General features: G+C 43.2%; 2 protein-coding genes across 4 annotated transcripts; one reads left to right on the plus strand and one right to left on the minus strand.

The window, feature by feature from the left end:
• Positions 1-705: 705 nt before the first annotated feature.
• Positions 706-24,361, plus strand: LOC130161897 (myoferlin-like). 3 transcript variants are annotated; one of them, XM_056365261.1, is made up of 55 exons: positions 706-1,104; positions 1,929-1,984; positions 2,349-2,440; positions 7,029-7,137; positions 7,246-7,339; positions 7,442-7,608; positions 8,015-8,143; positions 8,310-8,372; positions 8,471-8,521; positions 8,618-8,648; positions 9,003-9,118; positions 9,242-9,368; positions 9,477-9,580; positions 9,692-9,760; positions 9,886-9,929; positions 10,550-10,632; positions 10,797-10,835; positions 11,137-11,261; positions 11,385-11,498; positions 11,764-11,941; positions 12,057-12,181; positions 12,370-12,479; positions 12,685-12,877; positions 13,137-13,292; positions 13,438-13,569; positions 13,786-13,949; positions 14,520-14,634; positions 14,752-14,854; positions 15,069-15,211; positions 15,376-15,546; positions 15,770-15,863; positions 16,013-16,090; positions 16,209-16,390; positions 16,599-16,757; positions 16,910-17,011; positions 17,254-17,415; positions 17,511-17,676; positions 17,759-17,835; positions 18,019-18,079; positions 19,165-19,172; positions 19,272-19,370; positions 19,500-19,628; positions 19,812-19,967; positions 20,067-20,158; positions 20,255-20,425; positions 20,534-20,682; positions 20,984-21,123; positions 21,226-21,314; positions 21,400-21,495; positions 21,729-21,870; positions 21,995-22,094; positions 22,197-22,390; positions 22,771-22,880; positions 22,987-23,134; positions 23,294-24,361. In XM_056365261.1, the coding sequence occupies exons 1-55, from the start codon at positions 1,017-1,019 to the stop codon at positions 23,330-23,332; spliced, it is 6,234 nt and encodes a 2,077-aa protein (XP_056221236.1). In that variant the 5' UTR covers positions 706-1,016; the 3' UTR covers positions 23,333-24,361. The 3 variants fall into 3 exon arrangements, with proteins under 3 accessions (XP_056221236.1, XP_056221234.1, XP_056221235.1); XM_056365259.1 differs by lacking the exons at positions 18,019-18,079; positions 19,165-19,172; XM_056365260.1 differs by lacking the exons at positions 10,797-10,835; positions 18,019-18,079; positions 19,165-19,172.
• Positions 24,023-27,820, minus strand: aarsd1 (alanyl-tRNA synthetase domain containing 1). Its single transcript, XM_056365313.1, has 12 exons — positions 27,680-27,820; positions 27,101-27,229; positions 26,771-26,930; positions 26,616-26,673; positions 26,375-26,531; positions 26,143-26,259; positions 25,841-25,971; positions 25,686-25,752; positions 25,415-25,506; positions 25,210-25,264; positions 25,034-25,128; positions 24,023-24,945 (listed from the first exon to the last, which is right to left on the minus strand). The coding sequence occupies exons 1-12, from the start codon at positions 27,716-27,718 to the stop codon at positions 24,807-24,809; spliced, it is 1,239 nt and encodes a 412-aa protein (XP_056221288.1). The 5' UTR covers positions 27,719-27,820; the 3' UTR covers positions 24,023-24,806.
• Between the last annotated feature and the right edge of the window lie 130 nt (positions 27,821-27,950).

Genomic DNA, 27,950 nt, shown 5'->3' on the forward strand with positions numbered 1-27,950 from the left:
AGTCTGCTGGGCAATTCTTTTTACCTGGTCTAATATTAGACCTACACACACCAGTAAGCTGTACCACAACCAGCTCAAATATCTACATTATTCATCTGCTGTGCGATGCAGTGGCCTGCAGTGATGTCTGTCAATGGGCCTTTTAAGGTTCAGACATCTCAAACTGAAAACTTAAATGGAAAGTAATTGCTGATACCACAGGGTGTATTTAATATGAAATGTATTTTGAACAAATTCACAGCGAGTTTTCAGCTGCTTGTCAGAGTTACAAAGATGGAATCAAACACCAATAAAAAATGATGAAAGTTTCAGAATATATTATACAGACAAATCACAGGTCTTCTGTCTTCACTGTCACTTACTACCTCGCAAAAAAATAAGAATGAAACAGAGCTGCTGACTTGAGGAGAAGCATTGATATTGGAAGTGTAGGATAATATAAGATCACATTCTTTTTGCGTTTAGCTGGAAAAATAAAAACAAAAAAAACCTAGGAGTGGTCCTGAGCTGTCTGCGGCTCGCTCCGTGTTATTGCTCTGTACAGCCACTAGATGGAGCCACAGCGAAAGACCAAAACACGAAGAGTGTGTAGCCCGAGGAGCTGAAATTTTTTTTAATTTTCTTTTCTTTTTTTTGACAGCAACAAGCAGATATGGATATAAAATGTGTATGATTTCCTGGGCTGAAACACGCATTTTCACTCCAGGAAGTAGCCTGATCCAGCTGCAGTTGGTGTGTGACTATCTTCATTCAGTGAATCGCAGCAGCAGCAGCAACATTGAGCTCATTCGCTTCCACTTAATAATAATTACACACCCGTGACCCGCCCTCCGGCTTTGCCCTCCACTTGGACTTACACTTCCTGAGCCCAGCTCTGTCTGCCTCAGTGATGGGGCAGTGAGGATGTAAAAAAGCGCGACAGTCCTGCGGAGACTTTTTAAAGCTAATTTTTTTTTAATTCCTCAGAGTCACTGATTTCAGTCTTTTATTTTATTTTATTTTTACCCGGTGTTGCCATGTTGCGTGTTGTTGTGGAGTCGGCCAAAGGTCTGCCTAAAAAGAAGGTAGGGAGTCCTGATCCAATCACCTCTGTGATTTTTAAAGGTAAGCGTCTTTTCAAAAAAGTCTTCTAAAGTTTTAACCTGCTTGTAAAATCACTTTGTCTTTGGAACTAAATGGTGAGTTCATATCACTTCATTGAATATACTTTGTTTAGCATGACGTCACTCTGATTTTTATGTGTGTGCAATAAAGAAATGATAAAGTAGTGCTCCTCTTCAGCTACTCGCACATTAACTGGATGCCTAACAGTCCGTTTACTTTAAGTGTTGCACCACTGGAGACTTTCCCAACATGTCACAACAATTCCAGATGCAAAGACAGCTGGCAACGAACCATGAGATGTGGTGGTATGAGCTGTGATGAAGGGAAACGACAAGTTAGGACTATAGGGGAATTGGCCTTGAGCTACTGAGTTAAAATGATATCAGTCACAGTGTGTGCATCAGACAAGGAACGGTTGGGTGGCAATCAGCTCTAGTTGGCCTCAGCTGTTTTGTTTGTCCTGGTGTCTACAGGTGTGGCAGCTTCTCTTTCCCTGCTAACATGTAAAGGAACGATCTGATGCCCATTGACATTGATATCATTCTTACCCTGTGGCATGCAGCATGCTTGACTAGATCAATATTTAATTCAGCAATCACTTAATCAATAACTTTCCTTAACATTGTTGGCAAACAAGGGGGTAGAAGGATTTCAGGTATATTCTTGGGTTGGTTGTACCACGTGTGTCCTAATGTTGAGAAACCATATAATATTTTTATTGTAAAGAAAAAGCTGAAGTTGTATTTTAGTGTCAAATGGAAACAAGAAACCGTAAATATGTTTTAATGAATATTCACAAAAAGAATATTTCACTTTCCTTTCAGATGAGAAGAAGAAAACAAAATCAATTGACAGTGAGCTGAATCCTGTATGGAATGAGGTAACTCGCCAAAACACACACACACACACACACACACACACAACACACACACACACACACACACACACTTTGACATTTAATCAAAGGTAGTTTAGATAAGCTGCTGAAGAAAGCAGGACTTGATATGCTCCCTTTACATACAGTAGTAGACATGACACGATGTAAACACTCCGGTGCAAACATCACGTGACCACACTGTATGCATTTAGCATGTCAACTGATTATGCAAATGTGTTAATGATTAGATTAGTCTACGAGTCTGATATAGTTATTGATGGTGTTTTGCATGTTACTGGCTGAGTAGGTAAATCAGCATTTGATACATTCAGTCGATGGACTGTGTGTCCCTCATCTTGTCTTGCAGGTGCTTGAGTTTGATCTGAAGGGCACTGCACTGGACTCGAGCTCCTACATAGACGTGATTGTGAAAGACTATGAGACCATTGGGAAAGACAAGTAAGTGCAGTGCCGCTCCTGAGATCGAGCCCCTTGTTAACTGTGTCTTTATGTGTTGTGCAACAGAGAGGGATGGCAGAGGTGAAAGAGAAGCTGTGTGCCTCACCTTACTGAATCGCAGCGAGATCGTCCTCTTGTCTGAATGAAGACTTTCTAGGAAATAGGTCTGTTCAGTGAGGCTGCAGGTTAGCCAGCAATAGGAGGTGTGCGTCTTTTCCAGTTGGCCACAACACAGGCAGTATAACACGAGCCGTCAATTAAACCAAGGTTTATCTGAAAACCTTTGAAGTGCCTTGGCAGATAAATAGTTGTTGTTTTTTGCACATGCTACAGGCCCACTGGTTAGGTTCACATTGTTAGAAACACTGACTGGATAATAATATACAGGGAAACTTAAGAAGCATAGTTTCATAGTAACCCCAGTGTTTGAGTTATGTAGTTGGCTCACTCTTCCCCCTCACACCCTCTTTGCCATGCTGAGACTTGCCGGGCTGAGACTTGCCGGGCTGTGTGGGATGTCTGATGACGATTGGGCAACAATGGATGGATGAATTGTTGTTTGTCTTCTCTCTTGCTGGGATTTGCATCGCACTGTGTGACTGGGAACAGGGAAAATACTGTACTTGTGTGGCAGTTACTTTACCAGTTGCAGAGGAGTAAACTGCTGTAGGTACAGGATGTAGGCGCTGCTTTTAATACTGAGAGAAGTGCTGAAAATACTAAATGTTTCTAAGTCACTCACAGCTCGAGGCTGGTGCTTCCAAATAAAGCTGGAGTCACATATGGGACCAATCAAGATCAACCGCAAAGAATGTTTCCGCGACATCACTAATTACTGCGATCAAAGTCCCGTCTGTGGTGAGAGAGTAAAGCACATAGAAGCAGTTGTTTCTTATCAAATAATGTAAAATGTCAAACAACTATATGTTTGATTCTGTTCATGTGCTTTGCCGAGTAAAAGTTTCCCCAGTGAACGGGACAGTCATAACTGAGGGAGGAGCTTTTTCCAGCAACATGAGTCCATGTTAAATTGAGTAAAGTTTTCCACTGGGCCGGCCCGTCTGACACGCTCCCTCAAGATCTGCACAGAGGGAGCAGAGCAGGACTTCTCTCTTTCTCAAATGGTTTTTTTGGCTGTTGTTATGGGTAATCCCTGCTGTCGTGGCAACAAAAGTGGGGGAGGGGGTGTGTGTGTGATGATATCAGACAGGAATCAGAAAACTGTAGGACAAAGTCTAGTTTCAGTACAAACTAAGGATTTAGAGTAAAACTTATAACTACACTGAGCCCAGACATTAGAATTTCTCCTCTGGGGACCTTGATTTCTGAGTCTGGACCAAAGTGGTGGACAGATGGATAGACACACAGCAGGCACGGCTAAAAATGAATACAGTACAGTCAAAAGTATGGAGGCAGGCAATTTATTAAAACTAGTTCATGGTTGAAAATGAACCTTCATGAAACTCAGTTGAAACCTGTGGTCTGAGGCCTGCTCATTTTTGTGCACTTTCTTTGCATGCCTCTGTTAAGGAACTTTATTTTTCCAGATACGGTGTTGACTGTAAAGTTGTCCGACACGGCTGCAGACTATAAATCTAAGGAAGAGTTATGGTCACACTGAAATGATAATAAATAACGGCTTCTTCCTGACTTCTCTGCACAGATGCATTTGGAAGGTAGAAATGTGGGTCAAACATCAGTGTGTCCAAATATTTCCCTCACTTTCCCCTCACGTGTTTGTGAAAACATATTTCTGGGTTTTATAACTTTGCAGAGCTGAAAAGTCGAAACTTGATAAATGTAACATAACAGCAATAATCAGGGAACCGTCACGGAATCACTGATTTCCACACCCCTCCCACAGATGTGAGGATGAGCTGTATCATCACATCCATCCATCCTTACAGATCTGTGAAAGGAAATTAATGTTGACAGAGCGGAGGGTGTTAACTTTTTGAACTGAAACCCAGCCAAGGACGTTCACTCCTTCCTCCTTCACGGATAGGTGAATATTACCCCTGGGCTGAGATAAATTAGCTCTTCATTATACTGTGAGATGCAAAGAGGTCAGACGGTTAAAATCTGTTTTTGTGTGACTACAAGTCTGGGGACAAAGAGCAGCACTGTCTGTAGAAGGCTTTAACATCCTGACAGAGGGAAACAACTGCATCTGCATCCAGCTCATCAGAGCTTGACAATGGTTACGACGTCTGTTTTGGTCCGTCCACTGCGTGTTGACGTGGAAACAATGGGGGAAATCAACAGTCCGAGCATGCCTTCTCTAATCTGTTCACAACATGCAGAGTACGGGTTGTAGCTGCGACTGTAGATGTTCAGGCCAGTGTCTTTGATACTGTTCGACTTAATCTCTTTTCATATTTGAATGCTCACATCATGATCAATCAATATAGTCATGCTGAAAACAAAGCAGATGCAAAACTCACATATGTCAGAAGCCCCATGTGCAACCACCCTCCTTACCAAACTAAAAAAGGTATTTTGAAATGTTAAACAGTTTGGAGTCAGAAACAGTTGTCGGCAGGTAATTTAAAACTCCATCCACAGTCCAACCAACCAAACTTACCTGAAGCCGCTCTCTCACATTGTTTTGAAGATGCCATCTGAAAAACTGCACATAAGCATTGTGGTGATTGTGAGTCAGGTCTGAGGAAACATACCAGGTTTATAGAGTCACTGAATCCCCGGAGAAGCCCAGTGTCAGCCTCCTTCCTGATGTAGCGCTGCGATTGCTGCCAAAAGAATAACACTCCATCCTGCCTCCTCTCATGATAAGTTCCGTCCAGCTATTTGTGTAGTGACCTCAGATGGCGTTAACCTGGCGTGCAGCCGTCGGTAGCACTATTAAAATGATGTGTAAAATGTGTTTTAACATTTTGCTCAGTGCTGAGACACTGATCTAACACTTCTTCAATGTATGCATCTGCTGTGCACTGAACATTCCTGCAGGACCGTTACTCCACCCAAACAATGACTCATTTCATATGACGCTCTACGTTTCATTATAACTACAGTATAAAAACACCCAAAGATATGTGTCAACTATCCAGGCTTCTAAGGCTTTAGCGGTGACTTTTTAAGATTTATTTCTTCTCGGCTCTAATGATGCGTTGCTGCGCTTGTACTTACTCGTAAGCGTCTGAGGCATAAACACGCTGCACATTAGGCCGTGTAGTTTTTGGCTGCACACCAAGGCAGAAACAATCCGCCACATAAACAAACAGCAACAACAAACTCCTTCAGTGTAGTTGAAGTGACACTGCAAGGAAAGAAGAGTGTATTATACATTTGTCAGATCTCACATAATCAGGCACTTTCCCACATTCAGTTTAATTTTGTTCCCTTGAGTTATCAAAGGAGTTATCAGAGGAATGTGACTGTAACGTTGCTGCTCTTAACACTAGATCAAGCTTATCTGTATCTCGTTCTCACAGCCTTTTCTCTTGACAGCCATTTGATGAACTAGGCAGTTTCTTTTTCCACTTTAATCCCTCGAGTGTTAATGATTACTTCAGGAAATGTTGTCGTCGACGTCGCACGCAGAAAGTGTTTGACTCATTTGCAGAGGCAAATAATTCCATGGAAAAACTGTTATAATTTCCACACATGGTGGGAATGAAGTTTTTAGTATCAACGTGTTCCAGTGATTTTTTTTAGGAGCCAATTTTGAAGAGTTAATAGTTATTTTTTCTAATTCCAGGTGGTAATACCGTAGATTTTACGAAGTCACTGTGTGTCTTAACTTTTCAGGTTCACCGTATCGTTATATGACGGCGTGGAAGAATAGAATCGTCCCGGTTCTACTCTTCATAGCCCGCATTTCAAACGATTCCCAAATCTAAAGGATGGCAAGAGTTTGTTCACGTCACTTCGTCAGTGCAGCCGGTCACAGATGAGCTAAACACACTGTGAACCTGCTGGTTGGTAGCTTCTGTGCCGTGATGACTGTGTGCTGCCTCATGAGGTGTGTTTGTTTGTCTGAGCAGGCAGGGTTTGTTAGCTCTGGGTGGCGACCTATATGTCCCTCTTTTCTTTTTCTTTTTTTTGAATGTGACTTGATCACACAATCTCTGTGTGGTCTGTACATTTATTACTGACTAGAACGGCAGCCTGAGAAGTGTTTCTGATATTTTGTCCACCTTATTTATATCAATAAGGGTCGACTAAATGATAGAAACACCCTCGCAATATAATCGAACTGCAGCACAAACTGCAGCCTCCAAATAATGGCCATAATGTTGAACTAGTCTTAGCTGTGTATAACTAATAAACTGGAAACTGAGTGTGTGTTTCAGGTTTGAAGTGTCCAAATGAGAAACTAGTATTTTCTGTGGCTATTAGATTTACAATCATTCTCTACAGTCATGTCAGAAAACTGTTGCAATTGATCAAACTGAGATAATCAGTGGTGTCAAAGTAGTCCTGTAGAAATCCATGTTGATTCTTGTTCTAGTGAGTTAAACTGAGAGGTGAGATTCACACGTATGTTATACACGTGTAAAATCACAGATTCGATTGATATGAATCTATTTCTGTATTTGATGTTTCCCTGCTGTGTGTTTCCTCACAGATTCATTGGATCCACCAAAATCTCTTTGAGAGACCTCGCCACAGGTCAAGTGAGATCTTTACCATCCAAGAATATGTCGCTGGTCAATGAAAGTGGGCAGAGTATTGGAGTAAGTTTCTCTCTGTCAATATGAATTAGAAAATATAAGCAAGAGGAAGATTGTGTTCATTTTAATTAAATGAATGAATGATAAAACCTGCCAATCATTTCCTCCCAGGCCACAATCAACCTTGCGATTGCCTACGATCCTCCAGCAGGTGCTATACCAAACCCCAATGACCCTCAAGCGGGAGATGCTACAGTGGATGCTGGTATGTTTATGTAAATCTTTATGATACATACAGGATTTACTGGGAGCATTAAATGTGATTAGAGGCGTGATATCATGCTTATCTTGTCTTTCTGGTAATTAGGTGGTGGTGGCGGCGGCGGTGAAGAGGGTGATGAGACCGTACCAGATGGGGGCCAAAGTGGCTCTGCAGGGGGGCGCTCGCCCACCGGTCAGGCTGTTAACCTGCGCCAGCGGCTGGCTAGGGGACAAAACCGCCACCGACTGGTCAATAAACCGCAGGACTTCCAGGTCAGTGTGCCACACAGTTATCAACAATAACTCTAATTAATATGCTCTGGCTTTAAGTGCTTGATTGCAATGCAATAACTCTGAAATAGCTGCTTGTGGTTTAGATTAAGAAGCTCGTAAACACAATCTGTTGCGTTCATTACAAACGCTGCAGTTACTGCAGGTTCTCTGATAGACTGCTTTCTGTCTTGGTAATCCTTTGGCATTTTTAAAATGGTCGGGACGTTTCCAAGGCTTGCAATAAAACAGATGGAAAAAAACTGAAATAAGTATTGTTATTGTTATTGTTATTGTTATGATCCTGGCATGAATTAGTTGCATCTAGAAGATTATGTCAAATTAAAATTTTGGGTCAGTTTCAGGTGCGTTCATCCGCACTGACACGTTGATACTGTGCGTCTTTCAGATCCGTGTGCGGATCATCGAGGCCCGGCAGTTGCCGGGGAATAACATCAAACCAGTGGTGAAGGTCAACGTGTGTGGACAGACCCACAGGACGAGGATCAAGAGGGGAAACAACCCCTTCTTTGATGAGGTACCGTCACTTCACACTCACACTGACACTATATGATACAGAGTTGAGATGGAATACAATGTTTTTTTTAGGGGAAATCGTCCACTACACTGAAACTACACACTGTCTACTTTCAATATATTACTTCTTTATGTCTTCATTTTAACTATATTTCGTGTTTTTGCAGATGTTCTTCTACAATGTCCACATGCTTCCGTCAGATCTGTTTGATCAGAGCTTTAGTTTCCGGGTAAGCATTCTTCGTGGTTCGTGTCATTCCTGACGTCCTATCCTCTGTCCATGTGTATAAATATATAAACTATTGTATTGTTGTGCTCGTCCCTGCAGGTGTATGATTCCTATTCACTCAGGGCGGACAGTCTGATGGGGGAATTTAAGGTGCTCGGTCTTTCTTCCTTGTAAATTGTTAATATGTAAAAAGCGTGGTTAATGTTCTTACGAGTCTGGCTCATCTCGTTTCGTTCTCTCACACAGCTGGACGTTGGTTATGTGTATGATGAACCAGGTAAGCTCGCCACAAACCACAAACTAGATTTGTGTGTCATTTACATTTGCACAGACAGGGCTGCTTGTCTGACTTGTACAAGCCAAAATGTGACAGGGTTATTATGGTGTTACATGTAGTTGATATTTGTAGTTTTTTCTAACGTGATTAACATGAAACTTCTGTATTACTTATTACTTTACTTATACTATACTTAACTTATTACTTATCTATTTGCATGACATATTTTTTATTCATTATTAAAGTGACTATAATCACTATTTTAGCACTGGGTCACATGACTACATCTGTGTCAAAGGTGTTCCTCATTATGACTCTTTGTGCATCTTCCTGATTGTGCCGTCTGTATTGCAGCCCACTGTGTCATGAGGAAGTGGCTCCTGCTCAACGACCCAGATGACTCCAGTTCTGGGGCAAGAGGCTACCTCAAAGTCAGCCTCTTTGTGGTGGGGGCTGGAGACGAGCCTCCGGTACGACAGGCGTGCCGACTTTCACCGGCTGCTTCCTCTTTCCGCATGTAAATAAAGCTGCTTCGCCCCCTCGCTCGCTCTCATGGACTCGTTTCTGTTTCTTTCCATGTGCCCGCGCTGCAGGTGGAGAACAGGGAGTATAATGACGACCAGGACGACATAGAGAGTAACCTGCTGCTGCCGGCTGGTGTCACTCTGCGATGGGCCACCCTGTCGCTGAAGGTGTTCAGAGCTGAGGACATTCCTCAGAGTAAGACGAGTATTTGTAACACAAATACAACATGAAAAAACCACACTATATATTACCATCAATAATGATTGATAATTGACCAATTCCTTCAATGTTTTCTCATTTCAGTGGATGATGCATTCATCCAGAGCGTTAAAGGAATTTTTGGAGGAGATGAAAACAAGAAGAACCTGGTGGATCCTTTCTTAGAGGCTCGCTTTGCAGGCAGGAAGGTTTGTCCTGATCATTTTTTAGGTGCAGTGTTAAATGTAAGGAAGCTGGATTTCATATTGTTGTTTATAGAAGAAGAAAAGCTGAGGTTTGGTTTTTTTCTGTCTCTCCAGCTGTGCACTCAGATCATTGAAAAAAATGCAAACCCTGAGTGGAACCAAGTGCTGCACCTCCAAGTCAAGGTAAGGAGTCGGCCTCAGGATAAAAACATTATTCTGCTGAAGTGCAAACCTAAGAAAAGTAATGGAGATCATACATGGATTGTCAGTCATACTCTGTTTAACCTGTTTCTTGTTATTTTCTGTAGTTCCCCTCCATGTGCGAGTCTGTCAAACTCACAGTCTTTGATTGGTAAGTCAAACGTCTCAGAGATTCAGTTTCAGGTTCTGTTCATAAATTCAGGAATGTGACGAGATTGTTATTTCATTCTCTGTTTGGGGTTGAGAAAGCGTAGCTCAATATTTATGCGAGTGTGGTCAGCTGTAGTGTGTTTGTCCGTGTCCATGCCCCGTCACCAACCACATGAGAATAATGAAGCAGCATATGACTCAGGCTGTGCCAGGCCCCTCCCTTCCCCTCAATAACATGCCCTGGGATCCTGTTGGCACCGTCCATCAGCTGATTTACATCATTGTGTGTTTCTGAGCGAATGAACAGTCAGATAACTCCGGTGCAGGAAGGCTGCAGGGAAATAAGTGCCAGAGGAAAGGTTAGAAAAACAGCGTACCCCTCAGAAGGTGCTGAAAAACACACAACGCTGGATACAAGAGCCAACTAATTCCCATTTGAAAACTAAAACCTTTCGACATAAACAACCAGAGAGAGACATTGTTCTTCTGTTCCATGTACTTCCTTCGTGGAGGTAGTGAAAAGGCAGAGCAGTGCACCAACGCTGTGAAATGTTCACGTTGTTTAACGGGGAATCCCATGAATGCAGTGTGAGTTTAAAAGTTCCCCGTGTGTGATTGCAGGGATCGTTTGACAGGAAACGATGCTATTGGCACCACATACCTGAACCTGGCCAAGATAGCCTCCTCTGGTGGAGAGATAGAAGGTATTATTATTTACATTTTTGGGATTTTTATTTTGTCTTTGTATCTCACCTAAGATATTTGTTGTTGCATTACTATATGGACAAAAAACTTTTGTCACTCTGGTGTGCCTGTTTGGATCAATTTCTAAATGGTGCTTGAATTGTCCTTTTTCTCCTGGTAATAGAGGAACGTGCGGGATATGGGGAAATGCCGTCGTATGAAGGTTCACCACTGCTCTTTTTTGCTCTGTGTTGCATGAGATGTGACGTGTGCCGTGCACTCTGTTTAGTTCTGCGTGTGCACATTGCATATAAAAGCTGTGCTACGCTTTATTTTAACGTTAAGGATTTAAGTGTTTGTTCGTTGTGCCTTGTCCCAGCAATGTTTCACTGCTTCCACCTCAGTCTGTCTCTCACCACCGCCTCAAACACAGCAGCACTGACCTACTAACATTAAAGCTTTGCCTTTTGATTTGCTCCAGTCTGTTCATGAAGAGGTTAACTTTGGTTTCCTTCTCCCTCCAGCTAACACGGGGAAGTCTGAGGTGGGCTTCCTGCCTGTCTTTGGGCCCTGCTATGTCAACCTGTATGGCAGCCCCAGAGAGTTCAGTGGGCTGCCAGACCCCTATGCGGATCTCAACTTTGGCAAGGTAGTGATGTAGACATGATTTTTTCCTGTATCTTAAACCTCCTCTTCCCCTTTTATCTGTGTCCTACATTCTCTTTAATGTCACTATTTCACATCAATGTGTTGTCGATGTGTCACCGCGCAGGGAGAAGGAGTGGCGTACAGGGGCAGGATCCTGGTCGAGCTGGCCACTAAACTAGAGGGAAAAGTAGACAAAACGGTAGACGGTATCCACAGCGATGACATCCTGGTGGCACAGGTGCTGTAACTGTTTATCCACTGGGTGACAGGTGTGGTTGAGTCTGACAGCAGTGTGGTTTTACTTCACAATGACACGTGAACTAAGTGAGGGTTAAGTGTTCAGTGTAACTGGTAATGGATTGCAGACATTGGATGGCTGGATGTGTTCTGCAAAATCTTTATGATCCCTAAAAAGTCTGTACATGGAGTCCTACAAAAATTTTAAAAGTATTTTCTCCTTCTTTTTTCCTTTCCCTCTTTTTTTGTTTTCGTCTCTACATCAGAAATACCAGAGGAGGAGGAAGTACTGTCTGTGTGCGGTCTTCCACAGCGCCTCCATGATTCAGGAACCCGGAGAACCAATCCAGTTTGAGGTCAGCATCGGTAACTACGGCAACAAACTGGACACCACCTGCAAACCACTGGCCTCCACCACTCAGTACAGCTGTGCCGTATTCGATGGTGAGTGACGAAGCCATTGTCTCATGCAATGCTTCATGTGTTCACGTCTTAAAGACACATGTAAAACCTGCTTTGTTGTCATGGGGATTTCTTGATTGGTGTGCAATCTTTCCAGGTAACCACTACTACTACCTGCCCTGGGCAGACACTAAGCCAGTGGTGGTGGTTACTTCATTCTGGGAGGACATCAGCCACCGCCTGGACTCTGTCAACATCATCTTCTACATTACTCACCACCTGGTAAATACTGCACTATCCTCTGTAATCTGCAAAATGGCAGTTTGAGTTTATGATTTATTGCTTGCAGGTTTACAGCATTTAAATCATACTGTAATGAAATTGTTTGGTATGCGTGTGCACATGTGCCACCATGAGAATCTGTTTCAGATGGGAGTGTAATCCTCATCCCTGTTTTGTTGTTGATGCAGCAATCCAACCTGGAGGCATTTAAAACTGCCCTCGCGGGTAAAGTCTCCGACAACCAACTTGTAGAGGTGTGGCTGAAGTTGCTCAATCAGCTGATTGAAGACATAGAAAGGTAAATATCGGACATGCTGTTGCTAAAAAAAATCCCAAAAGATCATTCATGCTGTGTGCGCAGCGTTTTATTGTAATGACACATCAGATGAAACCAGCAAAAGGGCCGGAAATGTGTTTAGAAATATCATAAGCAGTAATCCCATAAAGATTCAGAGCTGAAGGGTTTTTATTTAGTATAATCTCAGTTTATGCATTGTTCACAGCTTCCCAACACCAGAGCTGGAGGGTCGCTCCAACCTGACATCTCTGGACATCCAGATCAAAAAGCTGCGGGACAGCGCTTTGACCACCATCATGGAAGGAGCCCGACACATGAGAGAGGAGGCCACAGAGATCCGAGACACTCTGCCTGACATCGAGTCCTGGGCAGACAAACTGAAACTGTTGGCTGAGGAGGTACAAACACAGCAAGATGAAGTATTTTGATCTTTAGTTTTAGAGATGATAATTTGCAGGTGGATGGAGCGGATGTGTTCGCTGGTGCTTGTGTCATGCGCTCAGACAAAAACTTCTCAGCTTCAACATTCTTGCATTTTTACTGATTGGTCCAGACAGGATCATAATCTATGGACAACATGTTTATCATCACCTCATAGATCGTTTACCCATAATGCTCCATAATGATCCATAATGTTCTTATTTTCACGCCGTCTAGCCCCAGAACAGCATGCCTGACGTGATCATCTGGATGCTGCGGGGTGAGAAGAGAGTGGCCTACAGTCGCATCCCCGCACACCAAATCCTGTTCTCCACATACAGTGAGCAGGCGTGCGGTCGACACTGCGGCAAGACACAGACCGTCTTTCTACAGGTAAACGTCTGCGGGGCGAAGAAATAAAGAAAAGATCAGAAAACTTGGTGTTAGGAAACTTTTACTGTTTGTTGTAGGAGAAAAGATACTGCGCTGGACTTTTAATATCTCTGAAACTATACTGCTCATGTGATTCTTCCCTCAGTACCCCATGGACAAGGCCAAGGGCTTGAAGGTGCCGGTCCAGATTAGAGTCAACATGTGGCTGGGTCTGTCTGCACATGAGAAAAAGTTCAACTCCTTCGCGGAGGGCACCTTCAGCGTGTTTGCCGAGCTGGTACGTTACTCCAAGCAACAGTAACTGCGGTAGCTCTGATGTTTATATGTTTGTCTGTTTTCTCAAAGTTTTGCAGGAAAACATTTTTGTTAAACTCACACGGATATTTTGAATCCCTGAAGTTGCTGTTGCTGATATTTATTGATCTTATAAATGTTTTTACCGGTCAGTGAAATCAACATCTAAATCTAAACGTGTTGTCCGTTGCGTTTACAGTATGAGAACCAGGCCCAGGTGTTTGGGAAGTGGGGGACCACAGGCCTGGTGGGGCGCCACAAATACTCTGACGTGACGGGCAAACTGAAGCTGAAGCAAGAGTACTTCATGCCCCCCAGAGGATGGGAGTGGGAGGAGGACTGGTTCATTGACCCAGAGAAAGCGTGAGTGTAACTGGAGATGATGATTTGGTGTCTCTCCTCCTCCTCTGAAACACAAAACATTCGACCACGATGAAGACCTTGTGATTTAAGTGTATATTTTTCCCCACTAAGCACACACACACACACACACACACACACTCTGCTCTCTGCCGTTTACATTCCTCTCATGCCACAGGAAGTGATTTAATGACGAGTACCAGCCTGTTCCAGTGAGTTGGAAGTTATTTACATCAAACTTTGAATCTATCCCCTCGACTCTCTCCCTGCACTTCAGTCCCGACTCCAAATGTACATGTGTAATTAGTTGGTTTTTCAGAACAATATCATCAGTACATCTGCCGCTTCATACATATCTATATAATATAATGGAGACATTACAGATTGTGAAAAGTAAAATTGTCTTGAGCATGAAGAGGAAGACACACACACCTTGTTAAAGATGCACCTTGACTGTTGTTTTGTTGTTTTTGATGTTGGAGGAGCGACAAAGTTTGTTCTTACTTGCTTTAAGTAGCTTTTCTATATTTTACGCACAGATATTACATAGGTATGTTTTACGTTGTGTTTCAGTTTGCTGACGGAGGCCGACGCAGGACACACCGAGTTCATGGACGAGGTGTTCCAAAATGAGACTCGCTTCCCCGGCGGAGAGTGGAAGGCCGCCTCCGAGCCGTTCACCGACGTGGTGAGAGCAGCAAGCACGCTCATACTCAAATGATGTGCAGCATGGCTTTCAAAATATCATGCACTCGCCCAACAGTTAATATGTGCAGCTAACAGCAAGACATTTTGTGTTGTGCAGAATGGAGAAAAGAGCTGTAAGCCTGGAGAGTTTGACTGTCCTCCAGGCTGGACCTGGGAGGACGAGTGGACTGTGGATGACAACCGAGCCGTGGATGATCAAGGTGAAGACGTGCACCTAGCTGCTAAAAGCTAACAAGCAGCTTTATTTTCAAGCTGTTTACCTCCAAGTGTGTGTAGATCATTTTAAAGGGACTCACTCTGGTCTCCTTGTCAGATCAGGGGAACATTCATAATAAAATAAACTCGTAAGATAGAATTTAAACCATAAAAAAAAAAGGAAAACTGATTGTGTGACCGTGTGCATGTACTCTACAGGCTGGGAGTACGGAGTGACCATTCCTCCAGACGACAAGCCTCGGTCCTGGGTCGCTGCAGAGAAGGTGTACCACATCCACCGCAGGAGGCGGCTGGTTAGGCCTCGCAAGAGAGCTGCACTGCCCACAGGAGCAGCTGTGGAGGTGAGCATGGGACAGTAGGAGCAGCACTGTGTCGTGTAGCATCAGTCAAAGCTTGATGCCATATATGTTCTTTTTAAATCCCCCGGTGGTGCCATGATGAGTGATAGATCATCACTTATAACAGATTATAACAGTCTGAATGACATGTTTATCTTTACACGCAGAGGCGGGATCGAGGTGACCCCGAGGGATGGGAATTCTCGTCTCTGATTGGCTGGAAGTTCCACAGGAAGGAGCGTTCATCGGATACGTTTCGTCGGAGGCGCTGGAGGCGGAAGATGGGACCAGAGGACAGGCTCGGAGCGTCTGCCATCTTTCAGCTGGAAGGTGCATTGGTGAGTATGTGGACCGCGGCCAGCGAGAGAGGCGTCGAGTATCTGTCCTCATATAAGTAACAAGTGATGCCATAAAAGTATGAGCCAGATATGAGCTCACTGACTCACCAAATATTTACTTATGTATTAAACGCAGTCACAGAACCATGACGTGTTTTTATTAGGCAGCGTGTGACTCAGGGACACGTAGAAGCTCTGAGACGTCTGTTGGTTTACTCTGCAGGGTGTTGATACCGAGGAGAAAGAGAAAGGCTCCAAGGCCGACGCCACCAAGCTGTTTGGTGCCAACACGCCCACCGTGTCCTGCTCCTTCGACAGTGAGTGACACGTGTACCAGTGAACGCACGAACGAACACGCTCTTCCATACATAAGCATGAATTATATGCTTTAAACATGTAAATATACGTTTTGATACACAAAGTGCACATGTGAGCTTGTTTTCTATTTCCTTCCTCCTCTCCGCAGGGTCGTTTTTGTACCATCTCCGTGTGTACGTCTATCAGGCGCGGAGCTTGACTTCCATGGACAAAGATAGTTTCTCTGGTACAATATAATTAAATACTTAGTTTCTAATAACAATATCTAGTCTGTCGATGAAATGAAATGAATGTCATGCAGAAAGATAGCTATTCCAACCATCTTTTATTTTTTTCCTTCACAGATCCGTACGCACACGTCTCCTTCCTGCATGTTAGTAAGACAACAGAGAAGCTGCGAGCAACACTGAACCCAACCTGGGACCAAACTCTGATTTTCAATGATGTGGAGATTTATGGAGACCCCCAGAATGTCGTTCACCGCCCCCCCGATGTTGTGGTGGAGTTCTACGACCACGACCAAGTGGTGGGTTGTTTAATACAACCAATCCATGTTGTTTCAGTGCTTCATTAATATAATATTTTACACCTTAAGCTGACTCTTTGTTGTTCAAAAGAGACCTTTTTTTCTGTTACATCTCTTGTTTGAATTCTCTACATTATAACTTTGCACTCCTTATTATATAATCTTGGAAATTTCAAGATATATTTGTGCCACGTTCTTGTCTGTGCAGGGGAAGGACGAGCTGCTGGGCCGCAGTGTTTGCATCCCAATGGTGAAACTGAATCCGAGCATAGATCAAACACCTAAACTTCTGTGGCATACCATCATCCAGAAGGGACAGAAGGCAGGGGAGGCCCTGCTGGCTGCTGAACTCATCCTTCAAGACAAGGTTTGCAATAAAAGTAAAGGAGAATAGGCAATTTCCAGTATTTAAAACAAGACTATGGTTCTCATACAGTTGTTCTTCCAATGTGATTAAACTTAAAATTGCTGGGCGAAACAAAAACATAAGGGGTAATCCATACTCTCTTGTCTCTGTAGTCGGGTCAGTCAGATCTTCCTCTGGTTCCCCCAAAGAGAGCGGAGAACCTCTACATGGTTCCACAGGGCATCCGACCTGTGGTGCAGCTCACTGCTGTGGAGGTAACACACAACCTTTTTAATGCTCTCACTGTGAACTGATGTAGTGATGAAGTGTCATGTCTTCTAAATGCTCCTCTGTGTGTGTGTGTGTGTGTGTGTGTGTGTGTGTGTGTGTGTGTGTGTGTGTGTGTGTGTGTGTGGTGTGTGTGTGTGTGTGTGTGTGTGTGTGTGTGTGTGTGTGTGTGTGTGTGTGTGTGTTTGTGTGTGTGTGTGTGTGTGTGTGTGTGTGTGTGTGTGTCCAGATTCTGGTGTGGGGTCTGAGGAACATGAAACCATACCAGCTGGCCTCAGTGTCTTCACCCAGCCTGGTGGTGGAGTGCGGGGGGCAGAGGGTGGAGTCAGCCGTCATCAAGAACATGAAGAAGAGCCCTAACTTCCCCAGCTCCGTCCTCTTCGTCAAAGTGGTAATGGCAGGGTTAAACCAGCTACTGTGTGTGTGTGTGTGTCCCAGATGGTGTTTTTATTATTTTCTGCCATTTTCTCCACACTCTCCGTCCAGCTCCTTCCAAAGGATGAGATGTACACACCTCCCATTGTGCTGAAGGTGATCGACCACCGTCCATTTGGCAGGAAGCCCGTGGTGGGTCAGTGCACCATCACTTCTCTGGAGGAGTTCAGATGTGACCCATACATCATCACTGCAGAGGGAGCCATGTCCTCTAAAAGTAAGGAGGCATAGAAAGAAAACCGTTTAACGCAGAGACACAAAAAGCTTCGCTCTTAACGTTTCCCTCTCGTCGTTGACAGTGGCTCTGATGATGGCTTCCCCCTCCAAACATGTCTCTATTAACATGGAGGAGTCGAGACCACTGCTAGAAGCTCAGGTAAACTCACCACTTCCTACCACTACCAACCACTAATCGATGTAGATATTAACAAGTAACTTTGCTTATTGCTCTTTGTTTATTGCTCCTTCTAAAATCACATTAAGTTGCCTCTGTTCACTAAGAAGGGCAGAATTTGACTCTCGAGTCAAATTTGACAAACGTTATTACTCTGGCTTACAGTTCATGTACAGCATGTCAGCTGCTGTCAACAAAATGGCCTCTCCTACCTCCCACTTTGTATGTATGATTACCTGTTACAGCTTTCTAATTCACAAGTGTGGGCACCAATGAAACTTGGAGGGCTGAGATCATTTAATCCACTGCATCAAGCTTGGCAAATGCCTCATAATAACACAATGACACACACAATTAATGTATGTGGGAATTGTCATATCAACTGTGATTGTACTTAATTAATTAATTGTCACTAATTTAATGAGCACATTTTATTAATTTCTTTCACAGCAGGGGCGTAACATGTTAAAGGGCACAAATTAGTCACTCAGGCATCTCACACAAGTATAAGTTGATTTTTCCATCAGTGTGTCTGGAAACACTGTTGTCATTTTTTGGAAGAAGGCTTATTAGCGTTGTGGTTGCTAAATGTGAAGCTACAGCCAGTTGTCGGTTAGCCCAGGGTTAGCTTAGCTTGTCAAATGTCAAACAATCCCAGACTGAAAACGTTGTTTCGGCCAAACCAAAGTCTCCGAAGTGCCAGACAAGAACTCTGTCACATTGAGTGACAAGAGAAGTCTCACTCTAATTTAGGATTACTGAAATCAAAATGTAATAAAAACTCCATTGGTCATAATTTGAGGCCAAATCAAATTCATGGCAGGCAAGAATAGGAGACAGGTCCAGCTGCAGCCTTGCAGACTCTAAAAACCACACCTCCCGCAAACCACGCCCATTATCATAACCCTAACCCGCCCATGAACCATATTTGGAAGTTCTACTTTTCTTTCATTTCCATTGTTCATGTTCATGCTGCTGCTGGAGCTGGAGATCCTTGAAGAATGCCACAAAACCGCTGGTGCCCTGTTGCACATGAAGGGACAGGTTGTGTTATGTAGGGAGCCCCCTGCAGGCCTGCAGCATTACTACAGCTGCCCGCCTCGCACTGCCCATTGTTACGCCCTTGTTTCACAGATTTACTGTCACTTGTTGATCTTTTTTTATCAACCTTTCCTTCACCATAATTCACTGTTTCACTTTTGCAGCTTGTGTGCTGTATGTATGTGTTTTTTTGCATTTGTTTCTGATGTATGTGTTCGTACAACTGACCTCCGTTTTGTGTCACATCGCATCTTCTTTGTTCAAAGCAAGCAGAGAAGGTGAGAGTTCACAAGAATTATGAGTGAGATTTCAGATTATTATAGGCTAAGAAGAGATGTGTATGTATGGATATTTACATTGTGCAATTCAATCATCAGGAAAAGGAAACAATTGACTGGTGGAGCAAATTCTACGCTTCAACCGGAGACCAGGAGAAATGTGGCCCATACCTCAAGAAAGGATACGACACCCTCAAAGTCAGTTGGTTTAATTCTTCACCACTTCCCACAGTATTGATTCACTTCTGTGTTGTTAGCCATGAGTGTGTGAATAGTGACCAACACAAGATGCTTCTTTATGACCTGAATGTGACTCTGCATTTTCAGGTGTATGAGTGCGAACTGGAGGACGTCCCAGAATTCAAAGGGTTGACGGATTTCTGCAACACCTTCAAACTGCAGCGGGGCAAGAATGAAAATGGGGACAGTGACCCCACAGTGGTTGGAGAGTTCAAGGTAGGAACACTAACACTTTTAGCCTGCTACCAAAAACTGTGTCAGAGATTTTTTTTTATTATATCTTTTTGTTAATTGAATGTAAAGCCATAAAGAGTTCTCCTCGGCTCAGGACCAAGTCCGATTCTTTAAGGGGTCACGAAAAGCAAAATCCAATTTGTGTGTGTTCCCTTGTACCTGCAGGGTTCATTCAAGGTGTACCCTCTGCCAGACGACCCAGGTGTTGCTCCTCCTCCCCGGCAGTTCAGAGAGCTGCCAGACAGTGGACCTCAGGAGTGTCTGGTCAGGATTTACGTGGTGCGAGCCGTAGATCTGCAGCCCAAAGACAATAATGGCAGAGTGAGAATGAATAATCCGTTACCTGCGATAAAAGCAGTATATTTCAACACCCACCAGTCTGCACCTGCTACTTAAACTTGTCTCCTCTCTCCCGCTCAGTGTGACCCATACATAAAGATATCACTGGGGAAGAATACGATTGAAGACAGAGACCATTACTTACCCAACACCATCAGCCCCGTGTTTGGAAGGTAACATTCATAGAGAAATTATATAGACCGTAGATAATATAAATGGGAAGCCTATTGGACCTCCTCGCCTCTCAAACACTCTTTTGGTTTGTCTAGGATGTTTGAGATGACGTGTTTCCTGCCCCAGGACAAGGACCTGAAAATCTCTGTCTATGACTATGATCTCCTGACCCGTGACGAGAAGGTCGGCGAGACGGTGATCGACCTGGAGAACCGCTTCCTGTCCAGATATAACTCGTACTGTGGCCTGCCGCAAACATACTGCACGTAAGGAAACTCCACGGGCGAGGGGCAATCTTAAGGCTGAGAGGGAAATGAGGAAAAAACATACAGTGATGATCAGTCTCTCTCAACATCTCTCTTTTGCCATCTTAGTTCTGGTATTAACCAATGGAGGGACCAGCTGAAGCCGTCTCAGATCCTGGAGAACCTGGCCCGTCTAAAAGGCCTGTCCAAACCCAGGACGGAAGACAACGGCAACTCGCTCACCTTCAATGGCAAAGACTACACGCTGGCTCAGTTCGGTAATGTCGATGGTTTCATTTAATCAGAAGTATTTTTCCTCAAGCTTCAGTGCCAAGTTACATTTCCACATAAATGAACATTTAAATGAGGTAAAATGTTGATTATACGTTTATGGGATCAAACATCTCCTGGCTCACACATCGTTTTCTCACTGTGTAACAAAATGAGTGTGATGGAGTCTAACTTTGATTTGACTGTTGGTTAGTGAGAGTGAATCTTTTTCTTTCTTTTCTTTTTGCCCACATCTGATATCACTAGTATAATAAGTCTAATTAAGGTGCAAAATGTTTTCACATCCAGAGAACAACAAGGAAATTCATCAACACTTGGGTCCGGCCCGAGAGCGACTCAGTCTGCACGTGCTCAGAAAACAGGGATTAGTCCCTGAACATGTGGAGAGCAGGACACTTTACAGCAGCTTCCAGCCTAATCTCTCTCAGGTGAGATGTCTCCACTTACACATACCGTGTCTACACAATATATATCCGTGTACACTTCTTATGCAGCCGTTCTGTGTAAACCTGTACATTGCGTTGATTCAGGGAAGGCTTCAGATGTGGGTGGATGTTTTCCCCAAAAGCATTGGCGTCCCCGGACCTCCCTTTGACATCACACCACGCAAGGCTAAGAAGTGAGTTCTGCGCGGCTCTTCAGCTCTTGGTCACGGGTCACACCGGACGCCAGTGAGCTAACATCCCCTGTGTTTGAATGTTCAGGTATTTCCTGCGCGCCGTCATCTGGAACACCACAGACGTGACTTTAGACGAGACGAGCATCACCGGAGAACACATGAGTGACATCTATGTCAAAGGGTACGCTTGTTAGCATTAAAGCTAACACTGGTGTCACATCTATCTCTGCAGTTAAGCTTTGAAAATGACATTTTTGTCGTTACAATCATTTCTAAAATCCTGTTTTAGCTGTTTTAATATGGTGATTTTGAACATGATCCTGATTGACCTTTTGAAGCAAAACTGTACAGTAGAAGGTTACTGTGGAAAAGCACAGGGCGATGAATAATCTCACCTGTTGCTCCCTGTGCCAGCTGGATGCCAGGCATGGAGGAGGACAAGCAGAAGACCGATGTCCACTACAGGTCTCTGGACGGAGATGGCAACTTTAACTGGAGGTTCATCTTTGACTTCGACTACCTGCCGGCTGAACAGCTCTGCCTCGTGTCCAAGAAGGTGAGGCTTGTCTGGACTTTTAGCTCATAGTTAAAATAAAACCATTTTAAATTTTTTTTAAAAATGACAGTATTTTTGAAATTGCTAATGTGAATCATGTTTTCACGTGTTCTTGTTTCAACAGGAACACTTTTGGAGTCTTGACAAATCAGAGTTCAGGATTCCCCCCAAGTTGATTGTTCAAATATGGGATAATGACAAATTCTCATTGGATGATTACCTTGGTAAGACACTTAGTTTAAAGTGGAACCAAGAAAACATAACTTTTTTTGTTTGATTTACCAAGAGAAATGACAAAACGTGACCACCGTGCTCTGTGATCCCAGGCGCGCTGGAGCTGGATTTACGTGACCTGGTTGCTCCTGCGAAGACCCCAGAGAAGTGTTCTCTGGCCATGATGGATGCTGTGGAAATCGGAGCCCCACACAAGACGGAGCACGCCAAGTCTCTGTTTGCACAGCAGTCAGTCAGAGGCTGGTGGCCCTGTTCCATTGAAAAGGACGGGCAGAGCGTCCTGGGCGTAAGTATGAATAGAAAGTAAACAGAGATAGATGGATGCTTTTTTTTTTTTTTAGGTTAACTGCCTTGTTCAAACCTGAACTATAGAGCAAATGAATGAGTGATAACAGGGTTGGAGTTCCTCCTGCTCCAGTCTGCTAAAGGTGACTGAGAACAACAGAGGAAAACTGCAGTTGTCTTTTCTGAAATAAGGACGTTTCCCTTCCCTGAGTTTTAGCACCAAAAGCTGAATTTCATATTCATTCTTTCTTAATAAAACATTTATAAGTTGCTCACAGAAGCCTGATCAATAGATTCTGCTGCGTTTTGAATCTTGTGAAAGTGTCAGAGGTCCTTGTTGTCGCGTCGTGCTCAGTGTGTCTGCTTGTCCTGTGTCTGTAGGGCAAAGTGGAGATGACACTGGAGATTGTAAGTGAAGCAGATGCAGACGGGAAACCTGCAGGAAAAGGCAGGGACGAGCCCAACATGAACCCAAAACTGGACCCTCCCAAGTAAGAACTCAGCGGAATGACTGTGAAACGTATTGCACAGATTATTGTGCAGATTGAACCTCTGAAAATGTATCCACACTTTTCTTTCATTCTCCCTAACCACCAGACGCCCGGACACGTCCTTCTTCTGGTTCACCAACCCATGTAAGACCATGAAGTTCATTGTGTGGAGAAGGTTCAGGTGCCTCTTCATCGGACTCATCCTCCTCCTCATAGTGGTTCTCTTCCTCGCCATCCTGTTGTACTCTTTACCGGTAAGGACGGACGGCTGAATAACATTAGTCATATCTTCTGAAATCATTACGTTCACTGAAGAATTTGAACTTGTGGGGCAGGTGAAAATTGAAGGTGTGTGTGTGTGTGTGTGTGTGTTTGTGTACGCAGTGATTTGATTGTTGGTTTTCCTCTTTCAGAACTACATCTCAATGAAGATTGTGAACCCTCTAAGATAACAAGACAATGGGGGAGGAGCAGTGGAACTCTAAAGGACAATACAAATGTCTTCCGGATCACACTCCTGATCACAACTAGCACCAAACCATCTCAACATCTTTTTTTTTTTTTTTTAATGTCTCCGGGCCGGCAACTTCCACAGGCATTAGGTTTTCACATTGTCTGTCCCATTCTCATGAACCCGATATCTTAGTAACGCCTTGAATGAATTTCTTGTGGCACAAACATCCACTTGGACGAAAGGATGAACTGATTAGAACTTGGAGGTCAAAGGTCACTGTGACCCTGACATAACTCACAAATTCATACACTAATTATTAACACAATTTAACACAAACGTGACATTTTATATCCAACACTTCTGGCGATTATTCATTTCACTCAGGAGCAGGACATTGGGACTATATTTCCTGCATCTTGGCCGGTCGGCGGAGGAACACAACCACGAGGCGGTTATTTTAGTTTTCTTACTGCGTTTAGTATTTTATAAATGGGGGAAGGGGTGCTTGCACTTTTGCACTATATCACTGTATTTTACCATGAACACTTTGTCATCAACACTAAACTGTGACAGACTTGTGAACAACACATGAGGAACTGCACATCTGTGATTTGTTTCCAACCCACTGCTTTTATCACACACACACACACTGAGTGACCAGAAAAATAGGACTCCCTGTACACTGCAATCTGATATCACAAGTTTTATTTGTTAGGGACACTGTGGGCAAAAAGTATTGATTCAGTTTTTAATGGTATTTAGTGGTTATGTTGTACTGGATTGCACAATAATGTAAGATGTTTGTAATATTTATGCACACTGTATGGAAGTGAGGTGACACAACTACAGTTTCACTATATTATTTGACAGTTCAATCAGTTAGTGTTACAATGTACAAGGGTTTCCTTCTTTATCACTGTGTAATCCTGCCAAATACAACCACAGGAGGATTTTAAGTTACCAACAGTCTGTCTGTCTTTTGTCTTAATACATAATATGTATAATATATTAAACAATATTCAAGAAACAGGTGTCTGTTTATCAATGGGGAAAATGTGTCTGAAAGCGCAGTATGAGCAGCATGACTCTGAAAGGGTGATTTTTATTAAGAATTTTTCATTGTGTGTCTAAATGGCAGGTTGTTGTGCCCTTGAGCCAGGCACTTACAGTAATTTAGTTCATATGTGTAAAATAAAAAAACAGGGAAAAAATGAGTGAAACTATGATGAAAAAAGGTTTAACTGGATGTTTTCGATTAATAAAAACAGTACATGACATTTAACATTCAGATATGTACAGCACATGTACCAAAGTCTATTTATATACATGTTCATATGAACAATTTATTTCTTACATGTTCTTTAGTGTTTACCACAAAATATGGATATTTAAGACCTCAAGTCCTCATTGGTTTCTAAACGTATCGTTTCCTTTAGCAAATATAAAATATTAGTACTGAGCTGTTGCTGAGTTTATTCTTCCTCTGAGGTGTGATGTTTGCAGTGCCGCTGCAGGAACGCCTCCACCTCTCCTCTCCGAGCCAGGCTGTTGGCTTTGCCCTGGAAACGTCCGTTCTTCCCTGCCCCCTTCCCTTGGAGCATATCTAACACCCTGGAGAGCACAGGGAAGCATGCAGTGTCAACCCGCATCAACATTTTTAACAGTGGAAGCTAAATAAATGTATGGTGGCGTCTCTTACTGTGGTCCTGTCTCAGCCACTGGTCCACTGGGTCCAGCCAGTAGAAACAAACCAGGTCCCTTTTCTTCTCCAACAGTGAGGAAAACCAAAGTTTCCTAAGAGCAGAAGAAAACAAAGCTTAACAAAAATATTTAACTGCAAATACCAAGACCTAAACAGTCGGGCTGAGATCTTACCTCTGTGTTTATTTCATTGGCAATGATATTCATGAACTCGTTGTCACCCTCTTTTCTATAGAGAGAAAAAGAAAAACACCTGAACTTGATGGTTGTGCTGTCCTGATGAAGTCTGAGTCATTGCTGTGCATTTTTAAAACGTTTGACATGGGGACACTGTATAGTGCTGTACCTACAAACGAGGAATCTCTTGGGAATTTCTTACTTGTGCAAGCTGAAGAAGTTGCTTCTCTGGGGATTGTTCTTAAAGTTCTGCGCGATGAGGACAGCCATGTCTCGTAGCAGGCTCAGGTTAGTCTGCCAAAGACATTTTTATGATGGTTAGGGAATCTATCTGCAACGTGATTCAGTATTTGCCAAATGGAAGAGATTTAAAATTTAAAAATGAGCTCTCTATAATTAATGACCTCTTCTGGCAACTAGCAGGAATTACAACATAAATTCTCATGCTCCACTGATGGAAGAGAGTCTCTTACTTTCTGTAGAAGTTTAACAGACTTCTGCAGCTTGTCAACTGCCTCAACATGCTCATCAGGGCCCGTTCTGTTGAACAACAACAAGGATTTTTTTCACGTCAAACTTGCTGAATTAGTTTAATCATTTATATTGATCATTTATACTTTGAACTTACTTCAGAAGAGACACCAGTGAGCGCTCTGTGCTGTAGCTTTTCTCTGCGTACTTCAGTACCCTGTTTCCTGCTAGGAAGATCAGGTTGGTTTTGTTTTTCTTTCCTTTCTCAGTTCCCAGAAGCTTTATTACCTAAAATTCAGATAAAGCAAAATGAAGCACGCAATTCCCAATGTTACAAATATGACAAGAACATATGTAAAATAACATGTATACAATTTCACAACTTCAGAAGCATTAAAAATTATCCAAAAGTTACTCATCCAAATGTTTGTGTATTAGCATGTCTGCATGAAGTCGTACCTGTAAGTGACTGAGGTTAGACACATGGGTCCCACAGCACATGTTGGCATCGACGCCCTCAATATCAATGATCCGAATCGGCCCTGCATGGTCCTCTGGCAGCCCTCGACTCCTCACCTGTCGCACACAAACATGCATTTCATTTCATTTTTCCTTTCAAAACCTTGACTTTTGAGCCATTGATTGCAGAGTAAGAGGACTGTTTTAGCAGCAGTGAGTATAATACGCGTACCTTTTCCACTGCAGGGTCATCTATAGAGAGAAGCTGAACAGTGACAGGAACATGAGCTCTGATCCTCTCATTAATGGCTTCCTCCAGGGCCTGGAGCTGAGCAGGCTTCACACAGGGAATGTCCAGCTCAATGGTGCTTCTCTGACGCCCCAGGTCCCTGAATTATAAAAATATAGAAGACAGGTGAACCCACAGGTATTTAATATTTACAGAAAAAGGAATCTGTGCAGAGGTGAAGTACCAAGATGTGGTCTTGTATCCAAACATTGTGTCTGCCAGTGCTGTGATCAAATGTTGACCTAAGAGTCAGGAAGAAAACAAATGTAGCTTAGAACAACTGTGTAATAATATATGATCACAATCAGTCCCTGAGCTTATCTGTTTAGTGGTCCTTACCTGAGTGTTGCTGCATGTGATCAAACCTCCTCTCCCAGTCCACCTTCACCTGCACCTCCTGACCCACCTCCAGGGGTGAACTCACAAAGTGTACGGCTTCTGGTCCCTGCCTTGTCACCCTCAAAACTGGGACATCTCTGATCAGCCCGTGGTCGTCTGGCTGAAGGAAGACACATCATTACACGTCAAGTTTAAGAATAATACTGTGTAGTATGGCTTTTCATGACTTGTGATACAAAGGAGCAACAAGAAACTTTTGCTCATACGATTTGCTTCTTGTAGAAATTGAAATAGATTATTATTAATATTTTAGGAGGAAAAACTGCTTACTTGTCCACCTCCCTCGGGAAACAAGATGGTGTCTTGGAGCTTGACATTGAACCCCTTGAGAGTTTCTTTCTTTCCATTGACTTCGTGCTTTAATTCAGCTGGGCTGCAGGACACTACAGAGGTAACAAACTACAGGGGAAATGAAACATGAAATGAAAACTTACACCTTATAGGAAGAGTGGGGCTGGTGGAAGTGGGTGTGAGATTTCACCGTTTTATGAAGGTCTGGGTTGTGCACAGAAATCGATCACCAACAACGTGTGAATTTGCATTAATGCTTTTAAACCATAAGAAACTGCCTTACCGGCTACATTTACACTGAGCTTAAAATCACATCAACAATATAAGCAGATACAATGCGGTTATCACATCATAGTAACCTTAATAAATCCCAAATCTACAGTTTAGTGAATTACAAGTACAGTTAGCTACAGTGCTAGCCGGCTGGTGCTTTGAGTACAGTGTCATTAGCAAACATGCTAACCACTTCTGCAGAGAAGCAATGTTAAACTTCGCCAGGTTTTTTGCATATTACGAAACAGTTTATCGCTGGTGAACTGTCTGAAAACAGTGTCATACCTCTTTCACATAGCAGTCCCGTTGACACTGAAAAGCCATTGTGCAGTGTTTTAGAGGAAAAACTGTGCCTGTAAGCAACACGAGTCAACACCAGATACAACTGACTACAGTACAGATGTCAGCTTAGTACGGGTAGCAAGAGAGTCCAAACTTAGTTACACCGACTTTGGGTGTGTTCGACTTTTCTTTCTTTCTTTCTTTCTTTCTTTCTTTCTTTCTTTCTTTCTTTCTTTCTTTCTTTCTTTCTGTCTTTCTTTTGAAAATCACGTAA

Source organism: Seriola aureovittata, chromosome 21 (genome assembly GCF_021018895.1).
Source record: "Seriola aureovittata isolate HTS-2021-v1 ecotype China chromosome 21, ASM2101889v1, whole genome shotgun sequence".
Lineage (NCBI taxonomy): Eukaryota > Metazoa > Chordata > Actinopteri > Carangiformes > Carangidae > Seriola > Seriola aureovittata.